General features: G+C 38.4%; 1 protein-coding gene and 1 long non-coding RNA gene across 3 annotated transcripts in view; one reads left to right on the top strand and one right to left on the bottom strand.

Annotated features, from left to right (window-relative positions):
- Positions 1 to 4,374, top strand: part of LOC120537494 (zinc finger protein with KRAB and SCAN domains 7-like) — a 48,047-nt gene extending 43,673 nt beyond the window's left edge. For both annotated transcript variants that reach the window (XM_039766475.1, XM_039766477.1), the window contains exon 3: positions 3,230 to 4,374. In XM_039766475.1, coding sequence (XP_039622409.1) covers positions 3,230 to 4,197 — 968 coding nt within the window. In that variant the 3' untranslated portion in view covers positions 4,198 to 4,374. The remainder of the gene's footprint in view (positions 1 to 3,229) is intronic.
- An 8,988-nt stretch (positions 4,375 to 13,362) lies between these two features.
- On the bottom strand, positions 13,363 to 20,280 carry LOC120537500. Its single transcript, XR_005635340.1, has 3 exons — positions 20,001 to 20,280; positions 18,456 to 18,546; positions 13,363 to 13,445 (listed from the first exon to the last, which is right to left on the bottom strand). It is a non-coding gene; the product is annotated as an uncharacterized LOC120537500 (long non-coding RNA).
- Positions 20,281 to 20,985: the final 705 nt, after the last annotated feature.

Below are 20,985 nucleotides of genomic sequence, written 5' to 3' on the forward strand. Positions count from 1 at the left end.
GCGCTATATAAATGTAATGAATTAATTAATTAAAAAAAATTAGTCCACGATCCATGCCACCAGGAGGAGCAGAGGTTGGATGGTGTTGAAGGTGCTAGAGAAGTCCAAAAACATAATTCTTATAGCACCACTACACTGCCTCTGTCCAGGTGGGAGAGGGATCGGTATAGCATATAGATGATGGCGTCCTCCACTCCCATCTTCTCCTGGTATGCGAACTGCAGAGGGTCGAGGGCGTGGCGGACCTGTGGCCTCAGGTGGTGAAGCAGCAGCCGCTCCATGGTCTTCATCACAAGTGACAAGTCATTCAGCTCAGTAGGACATGATACCTTTGGGACTGGGGTGATACAAGATGTTTTCCAAAGTCTCGGGACTCTCCCCTGTTCCAGGCTTAGGTTGAAGATGCACTGTAGAGGACTCCCCAGTTCCAACACACAGGCCTTCAGCAGTCGTGGCGATACACCATCTGGACCCGCTGCTTTGTTGGCACAAAGTCTCCTCAGCTCTCTGCTCACCTGTGCTGCTGTAATTGTGGGTGAGGATGTCTCACCTATGCTGGTATCAGCAGAAGAATGGTTGGAGGATGAAGTACTCTGAGGTGAGAGTGGGTTGGGGTGCTTCATGCAGTTATTCTGCAATTTCTGCTCCAGCTTTCTCCTGTACTGCTCCTTTGCCACCCTGAGCAGGACTCGGAGTTCCATCTGCACGCGCCTGAGCTCATGCTGATCACCGCCTTTAAAAGCCCTTTTCTTCTGGTTCCAAAGGCCCTTGATGTCACTTGTAATCCATGGCTTGTTGTTAGCATATCAGCGTACTATTCTTACTGGAACTACAATGTCCATACAGAAGTTGATGTAATCAGTTGTGCAGTCAACAGCCTCTTCAGTGTTCTCACTATGTGACCCCAGCAGTATATCCCAGTCTGTAGTTCCAAAGCAATCTCTCAGAGCCTGCTCTGCCTCAGGGGACCACTTCCTGAATGATCATGTGGTTGTAGGTAGCGCCTTCACTCTTGGTTTGTAGTGAGGCTGAAGCAGAACCTGGTTATGATCTGCTTTCCCAAGCGCAGGTGGCAGGGTGGCGCTGTATGCGTCTTTAACGTTTGTATAGAGTAGGTCAATAGTCCTATTTCCCTGGGTGTTACAGTCCACATACTGGGAGAAGGCAGGTAATGTTTTATCCAGCGTTACATGGTTAAAGTCTCCAGCCATTAGCACAAGCGCCTCAGGGTGCTGCGTTTGTAACTTAGCAACTGCTGAATGGATGATGTCACTCGCTATCTCCGCGTTCACTCGAGGGGGGATGTAAACAATAACAACAATCACATGTACAAACTCACTTGGCAAGTAATAGGGACGCAGACTTATGGCCAACAGTTCGATGTCCCTGCAACAATTGGAGATTTTAACATTTATATGTCCAGAGTTGCACCACCATGTATTCACATAGAGAGCAAGTCATCCTCCTTTCCGCTTCCCACTTGTATTTGCGTCTCTGTCCGCACTGTGCTAAACCCGGGTAGCTCCACATTAGCATCTGGGATGGTAGTTGTTAGCCACGTTTCACTAAAACACAGCAAGCTGCATTCTCTGTAGGTTGTGACATTTTTCACCAGCACAGCCAGTTCGTCAGTCTTATTTGATAGTGAGTTCACATTTCCAAGGATCACAGAAGGCACCGATGGTTTATAACGCCATTTTCTCGCAAACTGCTTGACTTTTATCTTATCTTTTATCTTTGCGCCGGTTCGGCTGCCGAGTCTTCTTACCTCGTCAGGTAAATAGAGAATCACACCGGTGTGGGCATTTCTTCTCAGTGCTTTAAGTTGACTACTTGAGTAGGTGAGTCTTGGAGTGTAAAAATCCATGTCAAGTAGTAAAAATAGTAAAAAGTGTCCATGGAGCGATTCCAGATAAAAGAAAGTGGTAGAAGTGATCAGTGATATAAAGAAAGATGGAAAAAAAGGTAAAAAGAGTCATACACGGAGCTGCTGGAATGGCTACCACTCGCGAGGTGCCGGAAAACAAATGAGGCAATAACATGGAGTAATTCTGGTAACCAGTATTTCAATTTTTGGATTACACATTTTAGTTCGATACTGATATGTTCACTTTTATACCATTACTCATTCACTTAGATGTCCAGTCCCCCTTTTGCCTTTTTTCAGTCCATCTCCTTTGCATCAGACGAAATTCATTCAAGTAGTGCCTGGAATAAGAGGTTTAATCTGTCATTCACAAAATGCCACAGTACCTAAATATGCTATGACTCGCCAGAAGAAGTGACAGTTAATCCATATTATTGTAAAGCAATTAAGCATTCCTCATTACAGGTCCGACTACCTTATCCATGGGTATATGAGTGTAGGAACCCTCCTTAAGTGAAAGCACAGGACCTATATAGATGATTGATTGATATATAAAAACATTAAGACAACTGCGTGTACGAAGCAAACACAAGGTTTTAGACAATAGGACTGAGGACTGGCTAGACTTGGGTATGCCGTGACTCAGCAATGTTATTTCTTGTGTGTATTTAGGGTGCAGTGCTGCCCATGGGAATCTACTTAATCTACTATTTATACATTCCTAGTGACATACCCAATCAAACTAATCTTAACGTTAATAACTTTTGAACAGACTTATGGAACATTTCGATTATTGCCCTGACTCCGCTTAGTGGTATTTTTAGCTGTTTATATATTTTTTTAATCCATTACCAGATCTTTGTAGGTCTAAAACAATCTTTTTTTCAGCTGAAAGCTCTTGGTTTTGTATTTTTCTGAATATAATTGTGTGAAATCCTATTTATATGCCAGGGAAACAGACTGAGACCAACCAAAAGCATAGAATTTCCATTTTTGTTCAGTTTTATTTGAAAATGTCTTTCTTTATGGATGCCGCTATGTTTGACCTCTGTGTAATAGAGAAAAACATATTTTTATTAACTTTAATTAGAACAAAAGTAAGTAGTTTTCCAAAACTTTAAGCAGAACGTTTGTTTCATTATACAATATTGCTTATTTTATACAATCCATTTTGTTCCTTTTTACAAATTTGGAAAAACTTTCTTGAGTTGAATGTATTATTAATGAATGGATGATATGATAGTTTTAGTTTGATACTTGTCTGTTTAATGTAATCTGTCTGTCTGTTACGGTAATGTGTGGAATATAAGGGTTTTGTTAAAATATTGGATGTTCAATGTTTCTTTTATTTTTCCAACCTAGGTGAAATTCAACAGATGGGTCTAATGACAGATGGACTTTATAAACCCTGCTCTCAAGATGATTTCAAGAATGAGTGTAATGGAGACACTGACAATGGTAAATGCATGGTCAACTCTCTGTTTGATCCAGGAACACAGTTGGATTTCAAATGCAGTGCTCTTCCAGTAGTAAAGCTAACTAGAGTAGATGCACTGTGGAAGACACCGCAGAAATGTCACAATGACACCGTAAACAATGTAAACAAGCTACACAACTGTGCTGAATGTGGAAAGAGTTACAAAAAGAAAATTAGATTTGAAGAACATCAGAGAATCCACACAGGCGAGAAACCGCATGTTTGCAGATATTGTGGAAAGAGTTTTAGAAAGTTAATTTCATTTAAACGTCATACTTTGACTCACAAAGGAGAAAAACCATATTGTTGTAATGTATGTAAGAAGCGTTTCAGAAAGAAAAGTAGATTCCAGGAACACCACCGAATCCATACGGGAGAAAAAAAGTATGTTTGCTCAAAATGTGGAAAGCAGTTCAGACTGAAGAGTTCAATTCAAGAACACCTAAACATTCACTCTGGAGAAAAGCCATACTCTTGCCCGAAATGTGAGAAGTCATTTAAAAAGAGGAAGAATCTTTTAACACACCAGATTCTTCACACTGGGGAAAAGCCATTTGATTGTCCCGATTGTGGCAAAACATTCAGAAAAAAGAAATGCCTTCAAAAACATCAAGCTATTCATAATGAAGAGAACCCAGTTGATTGTGCTGTGTGTGGAGAGAAGTTCAGTAAAAAGAAATTACTCCAAACACATCTACGTTTTCATAGTGAAGACAAGCTCTTTAGCTGTTCTATTTATAGTAAGAAGTTCCTAACAATGGAAACACTCCATGTATGTAATGTTTGTGAAGAGAAAAGTAAACATGATGCCCATAGCAGAGCAGAAAATCCATTCTGTTTTACAGAAAAGTAAGGGAAAGAATTCACCTTGAGATGGAAAGAGTGGTGTTATCTGTGGCATAAACATCAGATAGTTGAAAGCTGCAATAGTTTAAACAGCCTGAAAGTTTTTTGTAAGTGTGTTCATCATTATGAAAAATGCAAAAAAAAAACATTTTGTGAAACTTAATTGGTCTCACTCAGTTTAAAAAAATAAGAAATAAAGTTCCAGTTTTTCAGCATTATTAAATTCATTCATTTATTTTCAATGCTTATTCGAAGCTGGGTCGGGGAGAACAATCTTAGCAGTGAGGCCCAAAAGTCCTTTTACCCAGCCACACTTGTCAGTTCATACTGTGGGATCCTAAGGTGTTCCTAGGCCATTTGGGAGATAAAATCCTCCCAGTAAGCCCTGAGTCTTCTCCAAGGTGTCCTTCCAGCTGGTCGTGCCCCCAAAGCCTCCATAACTTACATAATTTGATCTTCCTTAAACATCCTGGAAAACCAACAGCTATTCCCAAAATTTATTGATTTATAAATTGGCTAGTATAAAATAATGACTGCTGTAACTAAATGTAATTGTCTAGCTGTAAGGATTTCAAAGCAACTTCAGAAACAAAGATATTCATCAAAACTATAAAATTTGAACTGTTGAAATACAGTGATCCCCCACCTATCGCGGAAGTTAAATTCCAAACCGATCAGTGATAGGTGAAACTCCGCGATACAGAAAGACCATATAAATAAACATTTTTTTTATAGTTTAAGCCTTAAAATACCCCTCTCACACACTTTAAACACATGTAAACTTATTAAAACACACTTTGTAAACAGATACTGTGTAATATGTGGATGTTGGGCTAAGGATATAAGTAACATTTCTTCTATTATAAAAAAAAGTCTTGGCAGAGGGAAGCCAGGGAGACGAGTTCTCGGAAGACAACTTGACATCCTATGAGAGACATTTTAACATCACACAAGACAAGACAGTGAGACAGAAGGATAGCTGCTATACAGGCTTTTAAATGATCGACGTGACGAGCAGAACACACATGTTGGCAGAAGCAGCACAAAGCCAGTAGCTGATCCGTTCACTTCTCCTTAGCATGAGTTCAGCTCCCCCCATTCACAACGCAAGCGGGAGAGATGCAAATTGGCAGGAGCGTAGCGCGCCTCCGAGGGGTTGTTGAGCAAAGCGATGGAGACCAGATCTTCTCGGAGAGACACTTTGACGACACGCAATACTAAACATTACAACCTTGCGAAGCAAAACCTGTCAGACGGTGACTTTTGCACATCACGCCCTACTTACAATTTAAAGCAAGTTCACACACATCTAACCTAGCAATTGTTGGAATGCTTTTGGCAGACACACTTCAGGTGCTCCCAGCTCTTAAAACAATGAGAAGCAGAACACGCAGCTCTCCAGCAGCAACTGAGCAAGCAAGCAGATGATCCGAGCACATCTCTTAGTGTCTCATCTCTAAGTGTTGTACTGTTTATACTTGCGCGTGTACTTTACGTAAATCTGGAGGAATCCACCAGGTGGCAGTGTGAGATATTATCACAGTGAGAACAGGTTTGGCTTTGCTGTGTTGTGAATTGCCTGGAACACCCATTAAATTCCGATGTCACCTTACCACAAATATCTCTGAAAAGGGTGTTTAATGATTAAATCCATCGGTCCAGGGATTTGTCCATTTCAGCTAGCATTGGGCACGAGGCAGAAACAATCCCTGGACGAGGCATCAGCTGATCACAAGGTGAATACAAGCACTCACATACACTAGCGTCATTTTAGTGTAACTAAATCTGCATATCTTTGGAAGGAAACCCAGCAAGAAAACATGTAACTTCCAGGCAGAAAATATTAGCGATGTGACTCCCTGCAAGACAGCAGAGCTATCATCATTTAAACAAAATTACAGATTTATCTGTAAAATGTAACATACATACTTTAATGCATTTCATCATGAAAGTGATATCAAGTATAAATCTAAGGATTCTAAATGTGCAGAGAGTTGGAATATCATAAATGTAATGTGTTCTGTGTGGTGATCTATGGCTGTTTGCCGCTGCTGTCAGGACCAGAGGAAGCCTTAGGAGAAAAGACGGCACAGAAGAAGGTATGTGAGACTTTTAAAATGTATCGTGTCATTACGATCAGGAATATGCAACGCTTGAATATAAAAGCACCACAAATGCATCTGTATGACGGCATTTTGTTTCACCACATCGAACCACTCATCAAACATCGAAACGCGCACATCGATCCCGTAGGACCCTCAAAGCAGCTTTCTGTCACATGTAGATAGTAACCAGAGACTCTGACATCACATTCCAACTTTTAGCACACTGCGCCCCCCGACTTTTTGCTGGTACTGCAACTTGCGCACATGTCGCGTTAATTTCTGAGGATCTGCTCAGAAAATGTGTCAAATGAACATGTGGCAGCCATGATGCGGGCGAGTACGCGTTCTGAGCGTGAAGTATAAACGAACCCTTAGCGTGCATTCAGCCCTCACCCCTCAGAACGCTAGCAGCAGAGACACAAAGTGGAAAAAGGACAGCTGCTGTACAGGCTTTTAAATGATTGAAGCAAAGCGCAACAAGCAGAACACGCAGCTGTCCAGCAGCAGCAGCAAGACAGCAGCTGCAAGACAGCAGCTGAACCGATCACATCTCTTTAGCTTGCGTTCAGACCCCCACCCCCCCATTCACAATGCAAGTAGCGTTATAAGTCCCTCGAGAAAGAAATTTAACCATGCCTGGGACAGGAAATAAAGGACGAATATTGTTTTTACTAAAGTTTTAAAGTAAAAATGAAAATAATTCATATGTAACAATTCCATGAAAATAACAATCTTCTTTAAATTGTTTATCTAGTAAACCAAACCCAGGGGTGGGCAAACAGGGGGTGGAGCCCCCTAGTAATATTAATAATAATAATAATAAATCTGCGATGTAGCAGGAGCGTGATAGCTGAACCGTGATATAGTGGGGGATCACTGTATTAGAGTATTATTTCATCATTCTACAAAAACAATATTTTCAAACCCACGTAATATAAGTTTGGGTCCCTTGGGTAGAAGCCTTTCCCAAGTAGTAGGGTTATCACGATACCAAAATCTCAAATTTTGATACGATACTAAGGAAAGTGTTGAAGCTCAATACAAAACTCTTTAAATAAATTGCAATTCCGTATGCATTCAAATCTTCACATTGATAGAAGCGAATGCAAAGTATGAAATTTATTAAGTAAGTTTGTGAATTTCCAATTGGGATTAATAAACTATCTATCTATCTATCTATCTATCTATCTATCTATCTATCTATCTATCTATCTATCTATCTATCTATCTATCTAATCTTTTGTTAAAGATGAGTAAGGATTTGTAAACAGTAAAAAATTAAGTTTAAATCCGGTCAACAGTTTATTTTTTTCATTGATGGAAAGAAATATTGTTAACTGAGGTAGGACAATGAACTGTTACAAATGTCCATAAATGTTAATCGATATAGATTTTCCAATCTTTTGTAAATAGCATACATAAAAATATTAAAAGAAGCATTAAAAAAATTCAAATAAAAAGTACATTAATGTGGTGTCTTGTAAGCAATTGTTCATAAAAGCAACACACAAACAGACCACTAACATAGTTTGAGGCCTCACAATGCAAACAGTACCCATTGCCTTTTTGTGTAAATGAACTAAGATGTCTTTGTAATTTCCAAGTTTTTTGCAAGAAAGTCTAGAATGTCAGCGCGCTCTTCTATGAGGCCGCTGCAGGTCTTTGTTGGGCTGTAAATAAGCCCTGACCTACTAAATATACATGCTGAAGCACGGAAGAAGTATGAGCACCACGCTTTATGCAGTTGAGCAATGAAAAGTTATAGCACCTTGCATTACATTATATAGGAATTGTGATGAAATATAATTTTAAAATTGCTCTTATTAAAATGAAAGAAATTGTAACTTGTTACGACAACACATTTCATGGTGAATGTTAAAAATTGAGGGCACGACGAAGCTCTAACACTGAATAAAACTGCCCTGGAGGTTGAAAATAAATCCATACCTCTGTTTTGATGTGTTAAACACTGAATTAACTACAAATAACGTTTTAAACTGTAAAAAAAATAAATGTCACATCCCTTCTTCAAATATAGCAGTTTATAGGTTTCCATCCATCCAGCCATTATCCAACCCGCTGTATACAAGGTCACGGGGGTCTGCCAGAGCCAATCCCAGCCAACACAGGGCGTAAGGCAGGAAACAAACCCTGGGCAGGGTGCCAGCCCACCGAAGGGCACACACACACACACACACCAAGCACACACTAGTGGCAATTTAGAATCACCAGTACACCTAACCTGAATGTCTTTGGACTGTGGGAGGAAACTGGAGTACCCAGAGGAAACCTTTACAAGACATTTAGTAATATTTCAATTTCTGATATAATGTAGATTTAAATACTTAACTATCTTTTGTTGATTTCATTATATTTTGGTCTTTCTCTGTGCAGTTGACTCACTTCACTGTATCCTAATATAGACAGTTAAAAACGAAGAGTGCAGACACCCAGGCAAACAACACTGAATAATCAAAGGGGGTGCAACTACTTTAGTGTCAGCCCCACTAGTTAGTAAATAATAGAATAAATAAACAATTACAACACCTGGAAAAGTAGAAGGAAAATCCAGATGAAAATATTGTTAAAAAACATTATTTCCATATAACTGCTTAGTATTTTTTTCTTCTTTTTACCAAACTTAGTTTTCTAATTTATATATATTGTTCCCAAAAATACAGAATGAGAAATAAGTCCGATTACAAACAGAAGCTGGCTGGAACAAAAAAAGCTGCAGCAACAGTGGGTCCCCAGGACCAAACCCCTATGTTAGGCTAATAGGTCTAGATAGATAGATAGATAGATAGATAGATAGATAGATAGAATCTTATTTCTCCCAATTAACAACAACCCACCCAGACACACACACCAACTTCTGGCTTGGCTAATGTTTAAGAGCTGTTGCCATCTAATAACAGACTTGTAGATGGAAGTCAGATGGATCAGATTGTGGTCAGGTCTTCCCAGTTGTGCCACAGGTTTACATGTAAAGGCATTTAACATTTAAATAAAGCAATATCCAGGTTGTTGTGTCCACCAAAAGAACATGACACATATTGATGAAGTTTGTCATTGCTTCTTCCAAAGTCCTGTGGTTTAACTCAACACATATTGTAACTGCAGAGTCAGAATAATTCTTCATTAAAGTGTTGGTAACAGTGAATCATTTCTGTTCCTCTGCCCCCATTTTAAGGGGAAGGAATATAAACATTAACCAGGATGACATAACTTATCTCCATTACAGTCTCCGAACATGTACTACATGTGACCACACCAGCGAAAATTATAATGGATACACAAACAGCAAAACAGAAAGTACAAGTTAAAATATATGAGGAGATTACTGTGTTAACTTTTAAGAGCGTTTCTGGTGTCCAACATGTTAGCACAGTTTTTAGCTCTTCTACCTTAAAGCTCTAGGATCCCCATTTATAAAATTTTCTGTGGATTCTAAAGTGAAAATATGTACACACCAAAATAAATAAAATCAGATTTATAAAACCTGTTATATGCACATTTCAATGCAATTGACCCATTATAAATCACAAACACCTTGTAGATATGTACAGTATTTGTGAACACACCTTGAACAGCCTTAGAGATGCTATTTATGCCTTACCCGTATACAGTTACAATACTGCAGAACTTCACTGGCTAGTAGAGCAGCCTCCTACCTGATGTATCGGGACATTACGACCTACATTCAAGAGCATCTGGCTGTGGTATGCAACGAACAGTACAAATTCATGCATTGTAAAGCCTCTCCTCTGTGTTCTTGGAGTCAGAGAAAGCCACCAGCATCTGAGCAGGTACTATTACAATGAATAGTTCACACCATATGAAAAAATTAACGGTTCAGCCAGCCACCTCGTACGGTTCCGTCCTGTCTGTCAAAGCTACTTTGTCTCAAAATAATTGACCACGGCCACAAAGCCATAACATTTGTCAGTCTCGTCTTGCTATCACAGATGACTGGTATGTTTATGGAATGTCACTGCTCGCTCACAGCTAAAATTTGGTGCAATATCAGCACATTCAAATGTGCAGATTATGTTAGGAGAACCAGACACTGATGCAAATTGCCTTTTTATGTTGGCAAAAACATGTTATTGTTTTATGCATGTGCAACCACACCATTAAGAACACTGAATATAGTTTCTTGTTGGTTGGTTAATGGCTTTCAGCACAGCGGACATGATGGAATGACGCTTGGCTGAAATATCCCTGACCTGTTGGCCAGTTCTCTGAGAAGTGACAACAGGTAGCCAATGTAAACTGATGAATAACTTAAAAAGTTCTTCAGTGCAAATATGCAGCATTGGCCCACTTAAAAGGCAACTAAGATACAGTCTGTGGATCTTATTCATCATTTTGAGGTGTAATATGTTTGTCACATCAACGCGCATTATAATAACAAGCTCAAGTAATATGAACTATTATATGCGAGTCATTATTTAGCTGGTTTGGTTGTATTTCTATACTTGATCAAGGGTGAGGGTGTCATCATTTCCCAGTTTCTCCAAAATGTTAGGTACACATGGATCAGATTTGCCGTAAATTTATGCACGTTCCACCTTCAAGTTTTCTTTTATAGATCCTGTCATTTGCATGGGAAGTTGCGTACACATTTCGAGCCTCTTTTTGTGTGTGCACAAGATTTAGAAATGTGACCCCCCCCAGGAAACCAGCTTTAAATGTGAGGACCATAAACTGTCAGTGTGAACCCTACATAGTTCTCCCTGGGTTTTTGTAGATTTTCCTTTGAGTGCTCAGGTTTTTCACCCACAACTCACACAGGTTTACTGGCAACTCAGAACCTTCCAAAAGTTCAAGTGCTACCTGAAGGATAGGTGCCACATCCAGGGTTGTTTCTTGCCTTGCACCCTGTAACTGAGATAGGCTCCAGCTTCCAAGAGTCTGGATTTGATAATGTTGGTAGGGAAAATTAATTAATTTGTTCTATTTGTATTGCCTACTACTGTAAATTCAAAGTCTATGTGGTGTTTTTTTGCATACTCTATTATTCTTTCCACATCCCAAGCAGATGTGCATTAGGTTTATTGGTGACTGTAATCCGTGCTCTGTGGTGAATTGGCATCTTCTCCAGGTCTGGGTCATAGCTTCCTCACAGTAGCACCAATATTGACTCTGACTTATGTAATACCTGAAAATAGAAGAGATTCTTTCATAAATGGATGGATGGTGGAAAGAATATGCACTGTACTGTGCAAAGGTCTTTCAGATAGTTTACAAAAGTATTTGTCTTAGATGGGTATTTTATGTCTTCCGGATTATCGTGTCAATGGAGAAAAACAAATTTTTGAGTTCCAAATATCACGTTTGCAAAAAGTGATGCAACACAGGAAGATATTTGCATAACCTTAAATAAAAATACAAAGTAACAAATCACTTTCCAGTTAAGAAAAACACAAGTGTTTGATTAACAAAAAGGTGCTAATGACATGTAGGTTGAACCAAACTGATTAACTAAAACAGAAAAAGCTCAGTTAGGGAAAAAAACTGGGGAAGAGACATCCATAATAAAAATTGGGAGTGGTCTCCCCTCAGCTTTCTTGTATACTCAGATATGAGGATGGATATTTTAGGATTAAACTGCAAGACAATGATTATATTTTTATATTGTGTGCATTAAAGAATCATCAACAACAAAGCAAATTAATAATATATTGAACAATTATTATAAAAGTAAAGTTGAACAAATTGGACTCTGCAGCTGCATGAATAAAAGGTAAAGTACTACTTTCGGTTAACAGAAATAGCCAAAAAGTTGATAGTAATCTATGTTTTGTACCTAATACTTGTATGCAAAATTTGGTTGACCTAAGTGAAAGTACACTCAAGTTATCATTTATACATACATTATTAGAAGTAGTCTTCATCAAAGAGTCCAAAAAGCCGTCCCTCTAAAGTAAAAATAAAGCAATAGAACTCATTGGTGTAAGAAAAATACAAAAACTGGGGTGCAGAAAAATGGCATCAGGTGCTCTGGACTGATGAGATTGAGTGTCAGGTAGCAGGAAAGCACATTGCAGGTTCTCTGCCTGTTTGGGACTGCATTTCCGCAAATGGACTTGATGATGGTGGTGGTAATACCATATACTGATTTAATTTATATTTCTGTCCATTTACTATGCTGTCCAGGATCTGTGTTGATTAAACAAAACTATTCATGTAATTATTTTTGAAAGGATTCACACTTTATGGCATTTTTTCATAAGTGCCTAAGAGTTCTGCATAGTACTATATGTACAAAGTTGTCTGTGTGCTTTAAGACTTTGAGAAATGAGAAGCAGATAAGGTATATAGAAGTCTGGCTTTTGCCATGAACATCTATGATATATATATATACAGGTTTGATTTGTCTATAGTTAAGCCTGGTGGCGTGCATGTTTTTTTTTCTTTTTTTGTCTTGTATTGTCTTAGTTAAATAAACAACTGTGTCATGTTCTATGCATCTAACATCTTATTGTTAGTATTTTTTTGGTATACTGTATTAATCCCCAAGGGGAAATTGTCTTTTTGCATGAGATCAGAATGCAGCAGGAGACATGCAAGCAAGGCTGTCATTGTGCGGTGCATTTATGATAACAAACTTGAATCTAAACTAGAAATCCACAATTCACCTTACCTTCCTGATGTAAAGTGTTTTGTGATAAATTGTCTTTAAAATATCTGAGATTGTCCAATGAATTATGTGGTGACTGATAGGACACATACAAAGTAAGACTAATGTGACATGAGAATATGAATGCGGCTGTCATTAGTGAGTTATTATAATTGCATGATGTGAAACTTAACTCTATTGTATATAAACTGGTAGTCTGACAGTTTTGAAGGAGTTTTTCATCGCTGTAGCTGAGGGGCAGATTTTTTGTCTGATAATCTCTTCAATGTGTGCTGGCATGCACTGAATTGCACCTAAACTGGAATTCAGTATGAATTAGCTCTGATGTATTTTCCCAAAAAATAGCACATAATACCAACAGAAAAAGTAAAGCACAAGCTACAAATTGTTATTAATGGTTATGATAATCCCTATAGTTTACCTGTTTGTTAACCAGAGCAGCTAAAACATGGGGACTAGTTTTACTCTTCTTCATCCTTAGAGCGAGTGAGCTTGGCACTTTTCCTGAAAAGTAAACAACATACAGTAAATGTGAAAGACTTTGTTCCACCAAGACATATGTCAACCCATTTCTGCACAGACACTAAGAAAACGTGCTGACAGAGACCACGATAGGAATCAAATCCAGACAGAAGTAAAAATCTGTTACACCGCTGCCTGACACTGCTGTTAAGTCTAGTAAATACTTATGAAATTACCATCATGTCAGACAATTAGTACAAGAATAAGAACATCTGAAATATTTATGGAATTATTATCTTGTCAGACAATTAGAGTAAGAATAAGAACATCTGAACAATCCATTATTTTACCATCATGTCAGACAATCAGTATAAGAATAGCAACATCTGAACTATTTATAGAATTAACATCATGTCAGACAGTTAATTCAAGAATAAGGGCGTCATAATAATTTTGACAAGAACAGGCCATTCTGCTCATCATAGCTCATCAATGAATGTTCATGCTATTATGAAATTATGATTATTTCCACATATATTTTTCACTTCTGTACTTCATTAGTAACGGATTTGATTATTTCTTTAGACTATGTTAGCCATTTTTGTGGCAGTTTAGAGCATTACAATTGTGTGTGTTGTATTTAACTGGTTATCATTTTGGGCACTGGCATTTTGATTCTGACTTTATGGCTTCAGACATCTACTTATTTTGGCCTTCTTTTCTTGACATCTCCTGGTACATTTCTCCTGGAAGAGCACACCCAACTTCTGCAAACTAGGATCTTGCTGAGATATTAAGGTTCCCACAATACATGGAAACTTGGCTACAGTCTGTGTTTAGGTTTTGCAGCACCATTGTATGTTAATTCTGATTACTTTTTGTTAAAAGAATTAAACAAGATGACCCCGTTGGTGTCCCAATATTTCTTTTCAATCCAGGTTTTTCTACCATTTGACCACAATATAAACTAATTTTAAACACTCTTCAGGGGATGTGATAAAATGGTCCATAAAAGTTGTAAATGCAATGGAGGATAGACAGACATCCCGGCTGCATGACGCCATTGTAACATCTTGCTAAGATGGAAGGTGTCAGGGCACCCAGAGGCCAGGAGCAGTTTCATCCCTGATATATTAGCAGTGGTCCACTGGAGGTATCCCAGCTTGGACACCCGTAGGGGTTCATGTGGACTGAAGCCCAACAATACAACCCTGTCAGGGTGCCTGTCGAGGGAGGACTGCCCTGGTTTTCACATAACCCAGAAGTGTTCCCCGCAAGTCATGCCAGATCACCAGAACCCATTCCAGGTCCAGCATAAAAGCGCATTGCTGTCTTACCTTGGGGAGCTGAGTTGGGAAGCAGCAGGCGGCATCCAACTTGTGGTGGTAGGAGAGGAAAGAACTCCATTAATTTTGTATGGTAATTGGCTGTGACCTATTGCACAGGGTGCTTGGAGGATTAAAAAATCTATCATTTGAACTTTTGAATGTGTTGAGTATTATTGGGTCTGGGGTTTGGGGCTCAGTGATGCCCCTACTGATTAGAAAGATATGTAGCATGGTTCAAAGAGAGCATTATGTTCCTGAACTCCTTTCACAGAAGAGATGACTAGTCCTACACAATAACCTAAAATTGAACCCAAAGTATTGTTTTCCTTTTCCTTTACTATTTTTTTTCTCTTTCATTTTTATTGTTTTTCCATCACCATTAAACCACAATTCTGTTATTAAAAAGAACACAGATAAAACCTTTGAAGGGGAATTAGGAACTTCAGAGCCTGTTCTGCTCTTTTTTAGGTTGGACTTGACGTGTATTTGATATAACATGGCGCAGGAGAATAAAAAAGGCAGTGCAGGATTTACGTATAAGCTACACAAGCTATAGCTTAGGGCCCCCGCCTTCTTGGGGGGGCCCCCAAAACAAATCATATTTGGCACTTACATAGAATATCTGGACTTATAAAGAGCCCCATGTCTCAAATAGCTTAGGGTCTTATCAAGTCTAAATCCGGCCCTGAAAAAAGGGGATGGAAATGGAAGACTGACAGATCTGTGGCCTCCACAAGAGGTAGACTTCTGCCTGACAGGCTGTTCCAGGCCAATTTAATACATTGTGTCAGCTGGGAACTGACCCTGCTTGATTGATTGGTTCATTTGCCATGCCTCTGGTTTAATTAAAAGAGTCACTCTCAGGTAAATGGGGAGGGACAGCTCATCCAGCGTGCTTAGACTTAGGAATCTATTAAACTGTCTGTTACCTTCATTTGATTTGATGAGTACTCCCTTGGGACTACAATAACCTAGTTCATTCTACAGATGAAGAGCCATGAGGAGTTGTAGAGCTTAAGTTAAAATATATTGATGGTCCAACCAAAGCAAAGGGAGGTCACAAATCAGTAAAATATGTTTGCTATATAATTATCTTCATTCTCAACCAAATAAATTGTTATCCTGTAAAAGTAAATTAAAAGTTACTTCAGTTTTCACTGTACATATGTAGCATAGAGAATATCGATAAGCGCCCAGCTCTTTATAGTATTAAATATACTATAAATATTTACAAACAGCACCCTGCCCAGGGTTTGTTTCCTGCCTTGTGCCCTGTGTTGGCTGGGATTGGCTCCAGCAGACCCCCCCGTGACCCTGTAGTTAGGATATAGCGGGTTGGATAACCTTCTTTCATTGTTGTATCCATACATATCTGAGAGCATTTACCTGTTTACTTCAGATCACATAGTTATTCTTATTCCATGCCAGGAAACCACGACAATAAAAATGATGCACGGATCCTTCCACATTCTCCCAGAGTGTCTATGTGAGACACATATTACTATAAACTAGTAATGTTTCAAATGACTGAATAATGAAAGTACACATACACTGCCCAGGACTGTCCATCAACAATTAATATAATATTTTTAAAGCCACTTACTCTAATTCAGAGTCACAGAGCATTAAGGATACTGATAATTGTTTATTACAATTTAAGATGGTACGAGCAACAGCCTATTCCAGCAGCATCAGGCACAAGTAAAGAACCTGCCATGATCAGAGCACCAGGCCATCACAGAACACACTCAAGTGTGGTCAGTATGGAATCAATTATTAACCAACTGACATGTCTTTTGGGATGTGGGAAGAATGAAAACCTACTGAGACACCGGGGGCAACATATAATTTCAAGATGTCCTGTAATCTGAGATTAATAATTGATCACAATTATTTATTTCAATTTGTTATGGATTTAAAATTTCATTATCCACAGTCTATCACTTAACTAGCTTCAGCAAACATCTTCTCTGTAATGCCAATGCCAAATTAGAGGACTTTTCCAGCGATTTTCAGTCATAGCCATCATAGCTAGTCCGAGTCAGACGGTGGCATGCTCCCATGCATTCATTCTCTTAATGTGTCATGCCTAACGACTGAGACCAACTTCTCTGCAACTTGCATCAATAAAATCAAACATGTTTGAGTTTATCTTTAGTCATATTACAGAGCTCTTTGTTCATGAGAGCAGACAATGTAATAAGTGCAATATATGGGATGTAGCAACAAGGAACTAGAAACTTTCATATTTTGAACATGGCCAACAAAAGAAAGGCCCATTTTTCTAATGTTTTGTTTTTTATGTACTGAAACAGAATGGAAAAAAAATGGCCAGGACTGTTGCTTAAGTCATCATCATACCTGTTAACTTGTTTAACCCTTGGTACAGTCAGGTAGCATGGGGTCTTTGGACATGACATACCGTAGCAGAATGGAAAAAAGTAAAAAGGGCCAAGATTGCTGCTGATCTCACCACAGCTGTTAACCCTTCGTACAGCACTGGCTCCGTCATGGAGCAACTGTGCTGGAAGATTAACACTCGGTCAATAAATTAGGCATAGCCAGTGATTTTCAGTCATTTAAATTGAAAAGGTTTGGTGATGAGATCAGTGACTGTGGTTGGCAAATGTGATATACAGTACCCTACAATTAGAAGTCACGTAATGTGACATTAGCTTAAGGGCATATTAGGATTGTTTGATTTGAATATGAAAAGCTTTTAGTAATGTATATGATCATTTGAAATTAGGTGTTGCTTAAAATACAAATAACCTTTTTGTAAAAGATAGGTTTAAGGCTTGAAGCTGCTTTTAAACTTATATTTATGTGTGTTGTTTGTACTCATGTAAATTATTTTTATATTTGATATTTTGTATATGTAAAAAATCCATACCTCAATGAAAGTGATGAAAAGTACTGAGATGTCGTTGTTATTTGTAAATGTTGTGGTTTTTTTTTCGATTTATTGCCGTCGCAATAGTTTAGGAACTGTAAATATTATTTTTTTTAGATCAGCACGAGCCTGACTCCAAACTATCTGGTTTCAGAATTCACCGAAAGACAATAGTGTAACCAAAATACATTAATACACAACAACTTACATTTAACACCTTAGTTTAAAATTTCCTTATAAGTGGGTGAGGTTGCATGAACTTCCAGTTTATTTTCACTCTGATTTAAAGTAGTAGATATTTAAAATACAAGTGTGCTTTGATGTGTCCAATATTAGATTCGGCAAATAAACAGTAATCTCATGGGGTGGCCTAATGGTAGTGAAGCTGCTTCAAAGGGACCTGGCTTTGAGTTCCAGCCCAGCTACTGCTTGTGTACAGTTTGTATGCTCTCCCTGTTTCTGCATTTCAGGATATACTGTACTATTTCCCACCTCATCCCAGGGATGCCCTTGTTAGAACATAATTTAGTCACTCCAAATCAGGCCATGGTGGATGTCTGTGTAAGAGCATTCTATGATGGACTGGGATGCTCTTTTGTCTTGCTTCCTGTGCTGAGGCGGTCAGGCCACAACTCCCACAGCACTTCAAAAGAAAAAAACGAGTATGGAAAATATGCTGATGGACAATACCATCTTAAAATACTTTTTCCTGTTCACCATCAAAGAAATAGCTCGTACACGGAACAGAAAGATACAATGCTATTTTCGAAGGATTTACAGGCACATAAAAAAAAAAAAAAAAAACAATGGCATATCACTCTACATACTTACATCTTCCAATTGAAGATGCACAGACCCAGCAAATTGCACAAAACGAAAAGGATGATTCCTATACCAGAATACTTGATTGTTGTACCCAGAGCTAACAGAAAGAAAAGCAAAAAGAAAGGTAATTTATTCATGAATTGCTGCAGAAGGATATGTAAAGGGTGGCATCTGGAATTAAGATGGTGAACCTTAAGCCTGTGATAGAATAAATGTTTTTGAAATGGTATTGGTGTTGCTCTTGAGTTTGATATCATAAAACACAATAATGTGAAACTCCCATAGCTCTTCACAGCTTAGCACAGAACACATATCAGCACCCTTGCAGTCAGAACTTGTGGTACAGCTTCACAATCCTGGCCATATCTACAGTATAAACACTTTGTTAGCAAATTAATAAGGGAACAAAGTAATTTTACTAATCTACATTTTTAACAAAATAAATAAATACAAAAAGATAAACTGTGACAGGCAAGTTGTTTATTTGCTTATGGGTAGCTGAAGACGGAAAGGCATAGTGAAACACACGAATTGGTGACCAGGGAAACTATCTGACTCAGACGTGGGGCTCGAAATACTCAAGTGCACGTTATTTATAATGTAATTTTTTTTTTTTATGAACTTCCCCAAAAGAGTTGATCCCTGCAAATAGTTAATAGTATATGAACAATATAATCTGTTGTAGTACGGGCATTAATAAGCGTCACACCGCATAACCTGCATACACCACGCGTTTGGCTGTAATGCCAGAAGCGCGGTGGACGCTGTAAGGGTAGGTTGTGGTTTCTGTTTCTTTCGTGATTTTTTTATTTCATTTTATTGATTATTTAATAGGCAGAGGGGAGAAGACGTTAATGTGACGCTCTGTCTATTTCTTTACTTTTGTTTTGAAAAGATTTTTGGGAACAGGAAAAATAAAAGCAAAGGGGAAAGAACGTAAGCAGGAATTCTGAGAGGGCACGGACTGGGGCTTTTCTACATGGCGGCTCTACAGCCAAAAGGAACGTGGAATTACACTTCATACCAGAATTCTAACTTCCCTGATCCTTTCTCTAATTCATCTGAGTTCTCTCTCTACTGCTATTTACTAATTTACCATATTTATATTTAATAATTCAACTGACAAAGACTTTGGGCTCTTGATCACATCTGTCAGAAGTGATCACTTGGATCCTTTGTTATCTCTTCTAATCAGCAACTGGTATCCCTTGACCGTTGCCTTCAAAGTCTTGGGTTATGCTGGGTGATTTCTTAGTTTTTCTCTTAATTTCCCTTACATTCCCATTAGAGGTCTGACCACTCACTTCCGCTTTTCAGCTTCAAGATCATTTGGTTGAACCACCTATGCCTTTTAGGTTTCTAATTGATCTGCCACAGTGTAGCTGTTGCTGGAATAACACGGACCAAATCCTTCTAAAAAAACAGCCATCACTGAAATAAAGAATTTCACAATAATTTGTTCATTTGTACAATGTGTACAGAATTAAAAAGATTACACAAAGATAAAGAGTAATAGCAGAGGATACAAAGGAAAAACAGAGTAACACTCACCTCGCCAGAATCCAACCTCCTGTTTTTTTTGCTCTTTTTTTTGTTTTTCTGTCAAAGTAAAATATTGCACTTGGTTAGTTGATAGAACTAGATCGGTTCTTGTTGTCTTCTTTGCATACCCCCATTTTCACAAACATCCCCAAAATGTGCATGTTAGGTCAACTGATCACACTAATATGGCCCAGTGTTACTGAGTGCCACAATTGATGGTCCGCTAGGATGGACCTTCACTTTAGTTATGCTGGACTAAAGAGATGCAGTTTGGAAAATGGCTAGATGAATAGTTGTTAAGAAACACAACATTACTAAAAAGAACATTTATATGAGGTGAGCAAATGGTTTCTGAATCATGACATTGGTTGGGCTATATTTTGGTTATTATACCCTTAACTATGTTGGCACAAGTGAAAGGTTTGGATTAACTGTTACTGTGTGTTTGGTACTTCATATTACATTAATTCCCTTATAGACAGCATCTCAATCCAAATAACCCCTTGTCAAATGGTTTGCTTGGTGAGCTTCTAAATAAAATGTGTAACACAGCATTCATTTAATTATATACATTTTGTATAATGGTATATAATGTAGACATATAATGACTGATAATCAAAAAAAACATTAGGAAATTGCAGAGCCCATGCAATGTGAAAAGGTCCTTTTTTCTTGCTGTCTCTGAGGTCTAGATACTTGTAGGGCCGCACCACTAGAGGACATTGTTGTGTTCTGTTGATTGGCCAGCATTGTCTTAGGGGCTGGGATGCCAGAGCCATGGTCATCAGTTGGCCCAATCAAAAAAAAAGCAACCACAGGCAACTTACGCCGAGCACTCTAATTTTAATTTGCTCCTCATGTTTTCCTAGCTACTGCTGCTGCCAGTATATATCACTGTATTTCAATAAAAGGTGTCAGTGTTTGTGTTCTTCTCACATATCAAATTAAACATTGTCCTTGTAATGGAACTGGGACCCATTTTTCATTTGTGGGT

The sequence above is a fragment of the Polypterus senegalus genome, chromosome 10 (assembly GCF_016835505.1).
Source record: "Polypterus senegalus isolate Bchr_013 chromosome 10, ASM1683550v1, whole genome shotgun sequence".
In the NCBI taxonomy this organism is placed as follows: domain Eukaryota; kingdom Metazoa; phylum Chordata; class Cladistia; order Polypteriformes; family Polypteridae; genus Polypterus; species Polypterus senegalus.